The 15,042-nt window shown below is 34.5% G+C and overlaps 1 protein-coding gene across 7 annotated transcripts in view; it reads right to left on the reverse strand.

The window, feature by feature from the left end:
* LOC128206106 (transmembrane protein 47-like) overlaps positions 1-13,640 on the reverse strand; it is a 40,118-nt gene extending 26,478 nt beyond the window's left edge. Inside the window, exons 1-2 of one of the 7 annotated variants that reach the window (XM_052908289.1) lie at positions 13,524-13,640; positions 2,150-2,614 (exon numbers count right to left, since the gene is read on the reverse strand). In XM_052908289.1, coding sequence (XP_052764249.1) covers positions 2,150-2,357 — 208 coding nt within the window. In that variant the 5' untranslated portion in view covers positions 2,358-2,614; positions 13,524-13,640. Of the gene's footprint in view, positions 1-2,149; positions 2,615-2,734; positions 2,815-2,904; positions 2,927-2,946; positions 3,049-3,233; positions 3,258-10,243; positions 10,389-13,523 lie in introns of those variants that run through there. The other 6 variants (XM_052908288.1, XM_052908295.1, XM_052908292.1 and 3 more) reach the window with 6 other exon arrangements.
* Positions 13,641-15,042: the final 1,402 nt, after the last annotated feature.

Below are 15,042 nucleotides of genomic sequence, written 5' to 3' on the forward strand. Positions count from 1 at the left end.
CGACCACATAAACTGTGTGCCAACTACGACCACACAGAAATTGTGTCAACTTTTTGATCAAATAAATGGAAAATCAAATGTAAATGTCTCTCGAGAGCGAGCTTAAATGGTCACGCATCAACGTGCATTAATCATTAATGTCTAAACCAAAATACAAATTCATGATATTTGAGTCAACTTAACAATCATAAAATTTGTTTCAACTTAACGATCACACACATTGAAAATAGATTTTAATTTCTCACGAGTGCGAGCTAAAATGTTCAAGGATCAACGTGCCTTTAATGTCTATGCGATACACATGTTACAAATGGGTGCAATGACATTACATAAAAGCGTTTCATGATAGCACTTGAACATAATCATTAAACTCACCAGTCTGGTATACTGAAAAACTTTTCTTATATGATGCAATTTTCTAAGGACGAATGAGATATGTATCGTATCAGACATATTAGCCGTAAAGAAATGCGACAAAACATGTCAGTCATTAGTTGAATTAAACGAATAGAAAGAATATGCTTGAAACATCCCCAAAAATATTCAGTCGAACCCCGTTGGCTCGAAGTCGCTGGGCTCGCGCGGGGAGTTCGAGACAACGTGGTTCGACTGTACCGAAAAACAATCAGGATAAAAATGCACACTAATACCTCAAGGGACTGTACTATTAGGGGAAATCTTCAGATTAAATACAATGACTCAAGTATATTTGGGTTGTTTAGTAAATTTCGAGAGAGAAGCAAACGGATAAAACAGTAAAGACACGAAGTTATCTTTCACACTATCTAACGATAGATACAGATACAACCAAGGGCGTGTCAAGGAAGTCAAGACCAGGGGCGGATTCAAGATTCTACGTTTGAGGGGGCGTAACTTAAGGGCATAACCTTACGACTTGCGCCCCTCCCTCAGAACCAAAATTTATATGGAACGAAGTGTAGGTAAGTGTTGACAGATACACAGGAAATGGCCCCTGGGAGACCAGTGCAATAAACAGGAGATGCACAGAAGGAAATTATTATGCCAAACATTCCTTAAACTAGGCCTTCAAGACAAACAATCAAAATATATGTTTTTGTAATATATCTCTTGGTTTTGACATGAACATGATCAAGTAAACTAATTCCATCACTGTAAAATCCATACATTCGCCCTGGCATGATGTAACCTGGCACTTAATCGGAATTGAATATGGAAAACTTAACAAGACGTTTTTACAATATTACGAGATGATCGTTTAATGTTGGCATGTTGATTACAAACAGTGTTTTAGTACTTTTCATTATGCATAATCCAATTGGACACACACAAATAAAACAAATAAACAATATTTAGATAGTAAATGTGGTAAGGCCAGAAAATACCGTAAGGTCATTTGTCTCATAGATTCTGGCCGTAACTTTATCGGTGTACCTGTTATGCTTAAGTCAATTGTAAATACGGTCCCCCAGGTCCGGGGGGTATACCGGGGATAGCCGGTTAAATGGACCGTGTTTTTACCTTTCAGGTGGCCCGCAGTGCCGGGTGAATGCGTTGGCGTTGTATTTGCGCCAAAAAATAGCGAACATGTGTCTTACTTAGGGTCCCAGGGTTCGGGGGCATTAAGCGGGGATTTTACCAGCAGTTCATCCCCGCAGGTCCGGGATTTTACCCGGGCTTGGCTGGACCAAAGGTCAAAGTCCCCGCTATTCCCCGGACCTGGGGGCCGTGGTTACAATTTACTGGTGCATTTTGCCGCGTACGTTTCATGACTAAATATCTTTTTTGAAACTGGGCCCTGATTGCAGACAACAAATGCCAGACAAGACTGATAATATTGATGTGCCTAAGCATATGATATATAGTTTTGGGTGGCATAAAAATCTCAAGAAACATTTTGCCTTAAAAAGATCAAATAATATCCGACCTACCTACCCCTGTTTTTTTGCTATTTTGTTTTGTGTTGTTTGTTGTGGGGGACATGATACCGAAAACAAAGATAGTTTGTACGCTTAACTTAAGCTTTCTAAGACAATTTTGTACAATACCAAAGGGAACTCAGACCCCAATGGCTCGACTAACTAGGGAAGGACCATCGTTCATTATGTGAAAAATCGACAAATAAATCATTACAAGCCATTAAACAAAATATAACTAATCTGAACCCTACCTGGGTAATCGAAGCCATATCTGTCATCCCCAAAGAAGGACCAATGGCAGTCATTGCGGCTACAGTGGCCCCAGAGTCCCCTGTTATGGCGGACAAATGCCAGGGGGTTGTACTCGATCCAGTAAGGTGTTGCAAAACTGATGATCAGGGCGAGGTTAGTGTTGACCAGCAAGATCAATCCGATGATCTGACAACAGCTCGTCTGCATGATGTCTTATTTTGTTGTTGTTTTGGTGCTGGCTGTTGTAGTTTTTGTGTAGTTGCTCTTGTTTTTTTGTAAAATCTGCAACTGGTATAGCTGCTCGCGTTGTTTATCGTAGGTTTATGTATAGGACTCCTTGGTTACGAATGACACTCCTGGTTGATTTTTGTATATATATACACACACACTAGCACTATTCCCCGGATGTTAATGCTCACAAATAGCTGATCAAATCTCTAATCGAATCCTTTTCCGGTGAAGAACTGAAATATTAATAACACACATTGTGAACACATTTTTAAAACCAAATTGAACTTTTAAAATTGCTGTACAACATTCATGACATTATACGTATATTTAACAACTTTTATCAAAATACCAACATGAAAAACAATACTCTTTGCATTGAGACTTTCTCGTTATTATTTCATTCTGACAAACTGGTTATTTTTTAAGTAGGAGTATTTCCGTTTATACCGACAATGCACTGCTCACGTGAGTTATATATATACTAACACTGACTAATTGCTTAAACGCGGTGAACGCTACTCACACATATTCCCACGCGCTTGGCATGTAAACTATATAAACTTACTTTAACGAGCACCTCAGCTTCAGTGATAGGAAAACGAAACTAGCGCTTAACATATTCACAATAAAATGGAAGAATTCTCCCCTTAATATATTATGCTTTTCTGGAGCAGCGCCCACTACTAGGAAAGAGGCATTTAACACTAGACAATAGAAAACGCCTGCAAAATCAATTGCTTGCTGACTCAGAGACTTTTACAGAAGCAAACCTTTGCTTCGTTGCATATTATACACAATCTTGTGAACGCCCAAATCGACACTTAATCACAAGTAGAATGATAACATGCTCACCAAGTGTTGTTGTAAGCGGTAGCAGCTATAATCCATCAAATATTAAGCTTTGTTTAAAGATGGTACTTATACAATCAGGAACATAAATATCGCAAGCAAACAGTGGATTTTCCCGAAGATCCGATCGGAATATTGGATCGCGTAGTTTTCAAATAGTATTGGATGAGGAATTCTCCCTACAGTGTATTCAACAGATTCTGTGGAACTCTGCGAGTGAGCTCGGCGGAGAAAAATATGCACATACACACACTGTTACTATCGACATGTTTTATCAGTTGATTTATCTGTAATGCGTGGTTGGGAATTACAAACTCTATTTTTTTAAGCGAGACAGTAAAACATTTTGATTTTCTGGCATAATGTTCCCAAAAAAATTAAAGATAATTAATAATAAGCAACAGGTCATTAGTATTTCTTGAACTTGTTAGTTTTGCTTTTTAACTTCGATGTTCCAATTTTACGTTGTCAAAAAAGTATGTTAAAATTGAAATACCATATGGCTATTTCAGTACAGTATGATTCTATTGGTGATGTGATCAAAAATGTATTGCTACTGAAAGCAAATACATTTCTTGTTAATATGATACCGAATTGTTACCAAAAATGTTAAAAAATAAAACCAATAAAGGATTATTCTTGTCTCTCGGGTGATGTTGTTTTTATCGAAAATTCTGAAATGGGGGTAGGGTAATTCAAATTTGAATAAAAATGTTATTTGCCGGTATATTTCTTTAAAATTTTGTTTTTGAATCCAGTAAATGAAACACATTTAGAAATTATCAAGCTGATCATAGTTTGAAATTATGCCCATTAAGGGTTTGCTGTTAATATCATGGAATGCATTTACAATAGTTTAGTTAGTTTTTCATTCGTGTATTTATTCTTGCTTCGTTCCTCAGGACTATATATAATGAACAAATGCCTCCTGCAAGCTATTATTCATAAGGCATTTTATCTATTCTTCACGAATTGGCAAGATACAATTGCTAAAGGACCAAAGCCATTGTGCGTTCTCCATTCATAGCTATCTACATAGGGTGTAAGGTTACAAGTATTACAAAGTATGCAAACGGTGATTGCTATTTCAAAATCTCTTTATTTTAAATGTAATTCCTTCCGTACGTTCAAATTTTAAAGGATTATATTTATTGCAACTATACTAATAATAATAATAATAATAATAATAATAATAATAATAATAATAATAATAATAATAATAATAAAAAAATACAAAAAATAAATAATAATAATAATAACTATTAAAATAACAAAAATAATAATAATAATAATAATAATAATAATAATAATAATAATAATAATAATAATAATAATTAGGTGGAACATTATTGATATTCTTTAACATATTCCTTTAAATGCTATGACATATTTAGTTAGTTATTTTAGTTCGTTCTTTCAGTGACTGATCATTTATAATGTTCAAATATATTAACGTTGCCAGGTAACGAGACTTGCCGATGTTTCTATCCGGAACGGACACACATGATAGACATTTTTCTAGCATACCTTAAATATATTTATTTTCTGTTCGGAATAAATCGTATTTACGATAATTACCATATATGGGGGGATTTCCGACTATTGCCATATATGGTAATGGTCAGTGGGTTTATATAACCAAACGGCTGGTATAAAAGCCGTTTGTCCACGTGTTTTCGTCATTCGAGGTTGTACCGGGCCAGTTAAACCATCAGAAAATTGGTCGCCCTCCCGCCCACCCTCGATGTTCTTTATGTTTATGTGTTTCATTAGAAATACCATGTTTATCAAGAATATGTTAATAACTTTTGTATCTTTTCAGATAAACGATTTTGTTTCGTTTCGGATGAAAGTTGGGTGTGCATGACATACTTCTTAAGTCTGAGAGAAGAGGTTTCATGGACATTTAAAAGTTACATGTGAAATGTGTTTTTCTTTTTTTTTCATTTTACTATGTATAAGTGCAAGGACACAATATGCCACATTCAGTGGTCATTTTTTCCTCATGAAACCATTGCGTGTATGATCATTGAATAAATGTATTGGCCCGGTATAGACCACTCCTATACAGTCGTTGTTTTATACTTTATGAGGTTAATAAATAAATAATTTATGTTTGGCTGAAAGTATTGAAAGAAAACATAAATTACATTATTTGTGAAGAAAATACATAAAAGAGCGCATTTTTGTACATTTCACCAAAAAGCGCGTGCGATGATGTTTACTGACAGCAGAAGTAACTGGAAAACTAAATAATATTTCAATATTACTAATTTTCAATAATATCACGGACCTATAAACAGGTTGATCTATTTTCGCTTTGTTTACAAATAAGAACACAGTGCACAGATTTAAAAGTTCTCGATTTTGTTTCGGATTTGTGATATATTGCTTGTTCTGAAAATAGGGAATATAAGATACTTATTTTGAAAAGAACAAACAGGGTCATTTTTTCATATAAGTAATTTATAAAAGATTTTAGATAAGAAGCATATACGACACATAATTGGAGATTACAAGAGATTTGCATGGGGGATAATATGTCTCCATTGAAGATAAAAGACTGAAAGCATTTCATTTTTAAAAAAACAACAACATTGCACTAAATATAACATTTCATGTGATTTCACAGAAGGTTAATGATTACGAATAGCAATTAGAAGTCAATATAAAAAAATCCTTTCAAAACTTCATCTTATAAGTGCCTCTCGTAGATCCGCCGAATTAATTTTAAACCAATCAAAACGGTTCATTTCCATTATTTCTTCTACATTTTTCATTAAACACAATATTTGATTGGTCAACAATCTAAGTTATTTGTCTTAAGAAGTAGGTCAAAACTGAGGTTGAACATTATCGCCGAAAACCATATACACGTTTTCTAAATGTTTATGCACGGGTTATACGAGTTAAATAACAAGCAAATTCGTTGAATTGATATCACTCGCCTTATTGGCAACGTTCATTTTATGAAAATGAAAGTTTGAAACATTCTGCATGTTACTTTTAAGCTACAAAATATAATCTCTTGATTATTTACTAGGATTTGATCTAGTGACCTAGTTTTTGATCCCAAGTGGTCGACTTTAAAATAGATGCATTCTGTCACCTGAAGTTGGGCATGGGATAACATAAAGGCTAGAATATATCCATAAATATAACCCCTTTATTGTTTTTTTAAGATTTGACCTGATGACCTAGTTGTTGACACATACTGACTTAGTCACAAATTATTATAATAGTTGATTAAAGAAAACGTTCTGTAAAAAATCATAACTATTGGACCAAATGTAATGTCTCATTTGCCCCAATCCGTAGAACGGTATGTCATATGTTTGACAAAAAACAACAACATGTGACGGACGGACGGAACGACGGAAGAACGGACAACGCCCAAACAATATCCCATTCCCGAAATTTCGACTCAGCGGGGGATACTATCTATGTCTTTTATGAAAAGCACAATGATCAAAATGTTACTGACAACAAAAATACATCTATGTAAGGTAAAAGAAGGCAACCGCGGCTATTTTGTTGGTGGTTTTGAACCACCAGCGGCCAATTTTGACGGGTTCCATTGTTTGATTGCCAGTATTCATTTCTATGGGGTATTTGAACAATAGCACTGACGTACAATACCTTGATCTGATTAAGATGACAATAGACGTTTCTTTTTGAGAACCAGTCATTCGTATAAGAAGTTAATAATGAAATCATGTTTAATTGTTAAACCATTGTTTGAAATCAAAACGATGAGTCTTTATTAGCAAATCGTTAGTAGCAAAATACCGACCTTAGCTTATCACTATTAATACATTTGTGATAGAAGTTTGCGGTCATTATGTTACGTTAATATTTGTTTTAATTTGACTCCATATGACTCGAACAAAAGAATGTTTAAATCCGTTTTGGATAAGAATGGTGTTATATTGATCTGGGTAAATGATTTGAGGCAATTTTGCACATTTGGGTATGGGATAGCCATCAGCACATGATAATATTAAGAAGTACCGATTTTCAAACCATAGTTGATGAGTAAATAAGTCGTGGAGAATGACAAGACCAGTGTAAATTCCTAACGAATTATCAAATAAAAATAATTGAAGACATTATTCCCAAAAAATAAACGGATATCTGTGTTTGCACCAATCATTGTACGTGCAGCTGTCAATCGGTGCACACTTAAAGCGATCAACGCAGTGAATGCAAAGTGTAGCTGCGATATGTCCGTGCTGAAGACTTTCAAAATTACATTGACTTAAATGTTTTAAAATACAAAATGACTCAATCCAAGACACGTTTCTCTAACAAGTTGCAGATATATATTTTAAGGTTTTGGTTTCAAAAATGTCTGCTGGTCACCAATAAGAAGGGGGGTAATTTGCAAACTTTGTGATAGATTTGTCATAGTTGTGAAAGAGAGACAGCGACGCATTAAAATAATATTTAAAAAGCGTCAACAAAGTCATTAATTTACCATTTGATATCTTTGAAACTTTCTGTGATATAATGGAAAGTGTTCTGTAGTTAGCTTCATTCTTAAAAGGACGATCGAAAAAAAAAATCATTTTAGTGTGAATATAGCTCTCTAATTGATTCACGTTGTACGATTGTTTTAATCAATAAATCATACAAAATGACTATGTGTTTTTCTTATAACACATTTGGAAACAACTTATTTTCGTCTTAAATCTCTTAACTTTTTAAAACATTTCCAAACACACTGTTTTCTCCCAAATCATCCTAATTTAAAAGCTTTAAATTCTTTTTAACCACAGTACTCAAATAGGACAAAGCTTATGATCAAATGTAAACTTTTCATTGTTGAAACTATCACAATAAAAGCGCACTCTCAATAAACGACGAAATGTTTCCCATGGATAATGCGTACAATAGGTTCAATCTGTTAAGCAGAGATCCGAGATCAAACAATACTAGATGTGTAACCTATGAAAACAGTTAATGGTATATTAAGGCCACAAGTGACACCGATACCATCAGAAAGCAAGGCATTCCGTGTTATCGCCGTTTTGTTAAAGGCTACTATCTCTTTCTTTACAATGGATATTTTAACAACTTTATTGAATATCATATCAGAGGTGATAGTCTGTGATTTGTTTCAATGCGACCAACCTGTCAAATAAATATACGATTTGATACGGTTACCAAAAGCGCAGTCATTTTGAAAACCAAGCATGCGTTATTGCGTGTGGAATACTCTTAAAACAGTTGAGGGTTTCAGGTATAGAATGTATTTAATAAAGGAGGAAATACCCTTTCCAGTTAAATATTTTGAATTTGGTTTAAATCCATTATCTTACACAAATACAATTCCTCAGTTGACTTTAAACGATTATCAAGGTGTTGAATTATTTCGGTTAAAATCAATTCGTTTATACGTTTAATATTGTCAATAAAACAATGGAAACCCGTCAAAGATGGCCGCTGGTGGTTCAAAACCACCAACAAAATGGCCGCGGGTTGCCTTCTTTTACGAGATCTCAAACTCACAGAGTTTCTTCAAAACTTGATAGCAAAGTCAGATCAAGCACCTTAAGATCAAGCAAACTTGAGATCAATAAAACAAACTGCAAAATCAAGAGCCTCGCAGATAATCCCCATGTTCATCTATTTTGTTTTATACAAACAATATTCCGTGTTATAGGAAACTCGGAAATAGTTGGTGGAATTCGAACTGTAATTCACATGGTGCGATATATTGACCGTGAAGTAGTTGCTGTAGGTTAACTAAATTATACCTTGTTATCAGGAAAGAAGACGTTTTAAAAAAGGTATGATATATAATGCAAATTTAGTCTTTTACGTTAAATAAATTCACTGAATTCAACTTTCTGTTACCTTTTTAAATTGTACAAACAAGAATGTTTTTAGTCTGAGTATAACTCGTGCGTTGCTTACACCATATCATTTAAATTGCATGCGGATAACTAATCCTTATATTATCTGACCTTGAGCCAAGGTCAAGAACCCGAAAAATATCATAACAGACGCAGACGAACTGACGGTAGTGTTTGATCAGATATTTGGCGAAAATTGCCTCTATTACGGAATTAACTGTGATTACTTGAACGCTTGCTTCGTTCTTCGGGACTCCGCAACGCCTCAAATACACTTACTGAGTGACCTTTAAGGTCTTGTACTTTTCTTTAAATTGTTATTTCCTTTTAGAAGTTATAAAAGTTATGAATTATTTCTTCAAAAATTTCGGTGTTCTCAAATCCTCAATGTTCACAAGAGAACTTCAATATAAGAAACAATAGTATGATCAATTTGTTTAAGTTGGAGATCGATAAGTACGTCAATTTTATTCATTCTTTTGAATAGAAAATGAAGAGCTGTTTTTGCTTGCTGGAATTAATGTTCTTTGTCTTAATAAAATATTCCAATCGGGCTAAATACTATCAACGATTTCGTGTATATTTGGTGAGTGTAAATATCCATAGTGTCTCCATGACCTTCTGTTTGCACCAGATATCCTGACCTTGTTTTTTTCATAATGGCCTGAAGCCTCCAATGCTGACAATATTCATTAAAAGCTTTAAGGCATTTCTGAAAATCGTTTGATGATCTGTCTAGTAACTTTCCCTACTGCGTTCATACAACAGAGAAAAATGAAACAGTGCGGTCGATCTTTAAATGTACATATTTAATAAATATTCATCATAATAAAGATTCGTTAAATCTTCTGCAACTGTGTATTCATTACTTAAGACATGTCAACGCAAACACTAGTTAATATTCGGTATTTTAAGGTCGTATACCATTGGTTCAATGGCGCGGCTTTAATCTAATTTTTAATAACAGACGACTTCACACTTCAAACTCCTGCGTGTTATACAAAATGGATCCATTTCTTTCCAAGTGTATGGTGAATGTAAAGAAGTATTCATTGTGATATGTCAACTAAAATGTTCATGAATGTTCTTAGGCCTTCTTTACATGTTCGATCAATGTACAATATAGAGCAAAACTGAGAATGTAAATTGACTTACCCATTCAACAACACACTCCAATCCCATAACTTTCAAGATCGTCCTAATATGTATTTCATCAGACAGATATGGTTCTTTATATAACACTAACTAACGAACTAATATTTCAAACCGAACAAAAGCTATTCTCCGTTCAAATATACCTATCACAATTGTCTGTAGACACATGTCATGCTAATGAAGATTATCGCTTTAAAATTTGTTAATTTGAAATCTTAATAGCATAAGATGTATTTACAATAGTTTAGATAGCTTTTCATTCGTGTATCTATTCTTGTTTCGTTCCTCAGGACTATATATGATGAACAAATGCCTCCTGCAAGCTATTGATCATAAGGCATTTAATCTAGTCATCACTAATTGGCAAGATACAATTGCTAAAGGACCAAAGCCATCGTGCGTTCTTCATTCATAGCTATCTACATAAGGTGTAAGGTTACAAGTATTTCAAAATATGCAAACGGTAATTGTTATTTCAAAATCTTTTTATTTTAAATATATTTTGTAATTTGTATTCACTGTTCCTTCCAATACGTTCAAATTTTAAAACATTATATCTAATGGAAATATATGTTACAATACTAAGGGAGGGAGGGAGAGGGGGAGGGGGAGGGGGGCAGGGGAGGGGGAGGGAGGGAGGGAGGCAGGGAGGGAGGGAGGAAGGAAGGAAGTTTTTTTTATAAAACTATGACACTCATTTACTCAAATGTTATTGGTAGTTCTTGAAAGACCAAAAATTGTTGAGTTTTTTCATATAGGTTTTCATGTATGCGCTCTATGCTTTAATAGCTACAACTGAAATGCGACTCCAGTTCGATCTGCTACAGAATGACAGTTATCTTGGCCAGACCAAACAAATACATGATCAACGACCACTTTACGCTGGATGTACGACTGGGGATTTTTAGATAATAAATCTGAATAATATAGAAACATAAATCTGTCAAAGGATCTTGAAAGCGTATTGAATACTGCAAAATCTTGGATACGTGCAAACGCTACGATGTGTGAAGATTATAAGTATCTTTCATGGCCGAGAGTGTAAGATAGTTTCATCCCGACCCGAGCGCAGGGTGTTTTACAGAATCGAGGTTTACCGAGTTTCCGCAAAACACCCTGCGCGAGGGTCGGGATGAACCTATCTTACACGAGCGGCTATGGTAGATGCTTTTTCTCCAACCTCAGTTACACAAAATGCTTTTTTTGCTGAAACTCTTTTATGCGTAGTGAAAATAAATGCGTTTGGATATGGGATCATTCGTAGTTGTCATGGATATGCGCGCAGTGATTCAGATTATGTTAATAGTCAAATCGATCTTTAAATAGTTCTGAGTAGAGTGGAGCATTTTTTTCTTGAACGGTGCGTGAAAACTTTTTTATCGTGCCATTTGGAGCGGGTATAGTCAATTAGCATTCTTAATATTGCCACAAGACGGGGTTTCCATAGTGCTACATTGTAATAGCTTTTAAGTCACATTAAAGCTGTATTTATCCCTTATTTATTAAAGGTGTCTGCTTGTATAGACTTAACTTTGCTGATTTTGACATGCATCCTTTTAATGACATTGCACATACTTATGAATAAAGCACTGTGCAGTGTAAGGAAGCATGTATTTTCGTCTTATTTTTATAAATTGTTTGCCAAAACGTCAATTTTTTCACCTTCGTCGTTCATTTTGTCGGTGTACAAAAATATAATAGTCGTTAAATCCACCAACAGCTGAAATAAAACTGTAATTTCAAACCATACAAAGTGAATAAAGTATTTAATAGGCTAGTTATTTCAAATAGGTTAAAACAAAACACAAAATTTTTTAAACAGTCGGAAAAACGGAAAACAAAATGACTACCTTTTGAAATAATTTCCAAAATATCTCTCATAAAAGGCGACTTTTGACAGACGCTCATATTGTCCGAGTTTGGTCGAGTTTTGGCATATATTATCTTAAATTGTCTGTTATTAGTACGGCAATTGCCCAGTATCGCGTCAAATACCTAAAAGTTGGATAATAATAAAGATAACTGTAGCCTAAATTTGTGCTGTCCATGTCATTAACATTTGTGCATAAATAATACAATCTAATCAATTTAATCGTTTCAATTGTTTTCATATATGAATGGTTTTCATAAGAAATTGGCGCTTGCTCTATTTGCTGGTACAATCAACAAATATAAAATAGTGCTCAGTAAGCTCACAGGGGGTCCAACGTGTTTTGTGTTTTCCGAATTTTAAGTGAGGGAAATGTGTGATGCGGAATGAAATGGCGGTGTTCGAAGGGAATTTGGTGTTTTAGGAGGATATTTTCACCTGGTTAGTAAGTCATATCACTTTTCTCGCAATATAAATACGCCTACCCGGAGGCCACACGTGTAAGTTATTGAGTGTATAAGCTGAACGTATGCTTGTTTACGAAGTGAAAATAGAAAATTGCATGACTTAAAAATATGTTTTTAGTGAAAGTGTACTATTCTTGTACCTATTTTAGCTATTATTCATTGATTTTTTGCCTTTTTTTTCTTTACGACGGCTAGTGCACTTAAATGGGCACTATACGGCCGATTTTTTTTTATGTTTATATACACCTTTTATGCTGGGCGAGGAAGTCTAATGCAGTTTTTGTGTGATTCAGAATCAGAATATGCGTGCGTCAATAAAAGTGTAATTACGACACAAGCCGTAAGTTTTACATATGTTTTTTTTTTCAAAAAGGCAAATACACTTTTAAAAAAATTGTTTCCTGATGGGCCTAATTGCAAAAACATTAGATACCATTATTCATTCCGAAATATCCAGGGGCGGATTTAGAATTTCGCGTAATAGGGGTCGCACTTTGGAAGTGCAACCAAAAAAGTACACTCCCTTCCCAAAGAATACGATCAATACACGGTTTTAATGGATAAATTGGGGCTGGAAGTAGTACCTAAGAAAATATTGAGACATTTCGTCTGAAATATGCATTCATGTGCAATATTTTTATTATTTCTCGGATATTGTATAAATGCAACTTGAACCATTTTAGAATGGGCGCGCCCCGGGTGCGCCCTCGTCCAAATCATCTATTCAATTGACTATGCCATCTAGACCTAAGATTAATTTAGTTGTGCTTTAACAAAAAAAGTTGGTTGCTAGGAAAACAAAGACACGATTTGTTCAAGCATATCGATCTAGTTATAACTTTATGAACTATTAGATTATTCCACGAAATATAAGCTTTAATTATAACTAAATTAAACCAATATCTTTATAAACATTTAAAACGATTTAAGTAAAGGAACTTACCAGATTTATTTCGGAGTTTTATAAAGCCAATTAATAACACTCGTATACTTGTGTTAATCCGTTGTGAAGATCCGCTCTCAGGTTAATGGGTTTGTAGGTGATATCGACCAAAAACCAGGTATTTCATTGGGCTGCGCTGGTGTTTCGTTATAGTTGTATCTAAAAGCGCGCCATTTACCACGGACTGTTGAACATATTGGTTTGTTATTATTGTTACCCAATAAGAACGTACCACGTATTTGTTATGCAAACTTACCTACCAGATACACTTGTTTACTATCAAAGCAATTCATATATGAGCTCATTAAATAATTACACTTTATATCAATGTAAGAACTCTTTATGTAGAACGAACGTCTTTCAATACAGCAAAACATGAATGCAAACATTATTAATCTGATACTATTTTACCACGAAAATCATGAACATACGTTTTAAAAAAGGATAATAGTTTTAATATGCACACAAATCATATGCGTTTTGTTTTGTTTTGATCGTTGATGTGTATTGAACTAGATATTATAACGCATTTAAATAACAAAAAGTTTTCTATCAATCTATATTGTCTCCCTTTAAAAAAACATTTAACCCCTCCCCATTTACCCCCCCCCATTTGAACCTCCCCTTTAACCCCCCCCCCCTTTAAAACCCCCCTTTTAAACCCCCCTTTAAAACCTCCTTTAAAACCCCCATTTAACCCCCATTTACCCTCCCTTTAAAACCCCCCATTTCAACCCCCCAATTACCCCTCCCCATTTAAAAGCCCCCATTTCAAACCTCATTTTAACCCTTCCCCCAATTTAAAAAAACAACAACATTTAAACACCCCATTTAACCTTCCCCCCATTTACCCCCCCCCCCCATACCCCCATTTACCCCCATTTGAAAAAAAACATTTACCCCCCCCCATTTAAACCCCCCGTTAAAAAAACCCATCTACCCCCCCCCCATTTAAATCCCCCGTTAGCTACAGTTATGGAGCTATGAAACATTAAATATATTTTTTTTTAACGGAAAAAAACATTCCTTTGATTGAACACTTCAAAATGAAATAAATTCCATATAAAGAAAATATAAATAAAATAAATCTTCCGACCTTTTTATCAACATGTTTTTGCCGTAACAGTGCCCCAAGAAGGGGGGGGGCTTGAGTATCCCCGCCCTCCCCCAGTTCTTTAGGGTGTAACAAGCAGCTTAATAAGCCCGATTTTGTTAACGGTTTCTTGATTTTACTGATCTGAATGAGTTTGTCGTGTTTATTATCAAGATGAACCTAAATAAAAGCACTTCATAATTAAATTGAAATTTGTCAAAAGGCATCTTATTTCGTAAACATTCAAATATTATATAAAATTATTTTTATGTCGACACCATAACCACACTACGATAGTTAAAGATGCACTCCAGATAAGATTTACCACAATTGATGATATTGTTTAAATATTCCAAAAAGGATGAATAAATATCGAAAACAATGGTTCTTATAAAGGATACCCAGTTTAATTTGAAAGAAATAAGC

The sequence above is a fragment of the Mya arenaria genome, chromosome 10 (assembly GCF_026914265.1).
Source record: "Mya arenaria isolate MELC-2E11 chromosome 10, ASM2691426v1".
NCBI classification, from domain to species: domain Eukaryota; kingdom Metazoa; phylum Mollusca; class Bivalvia; order Myida; family Myidae; genus Mya; species Mya arenaria.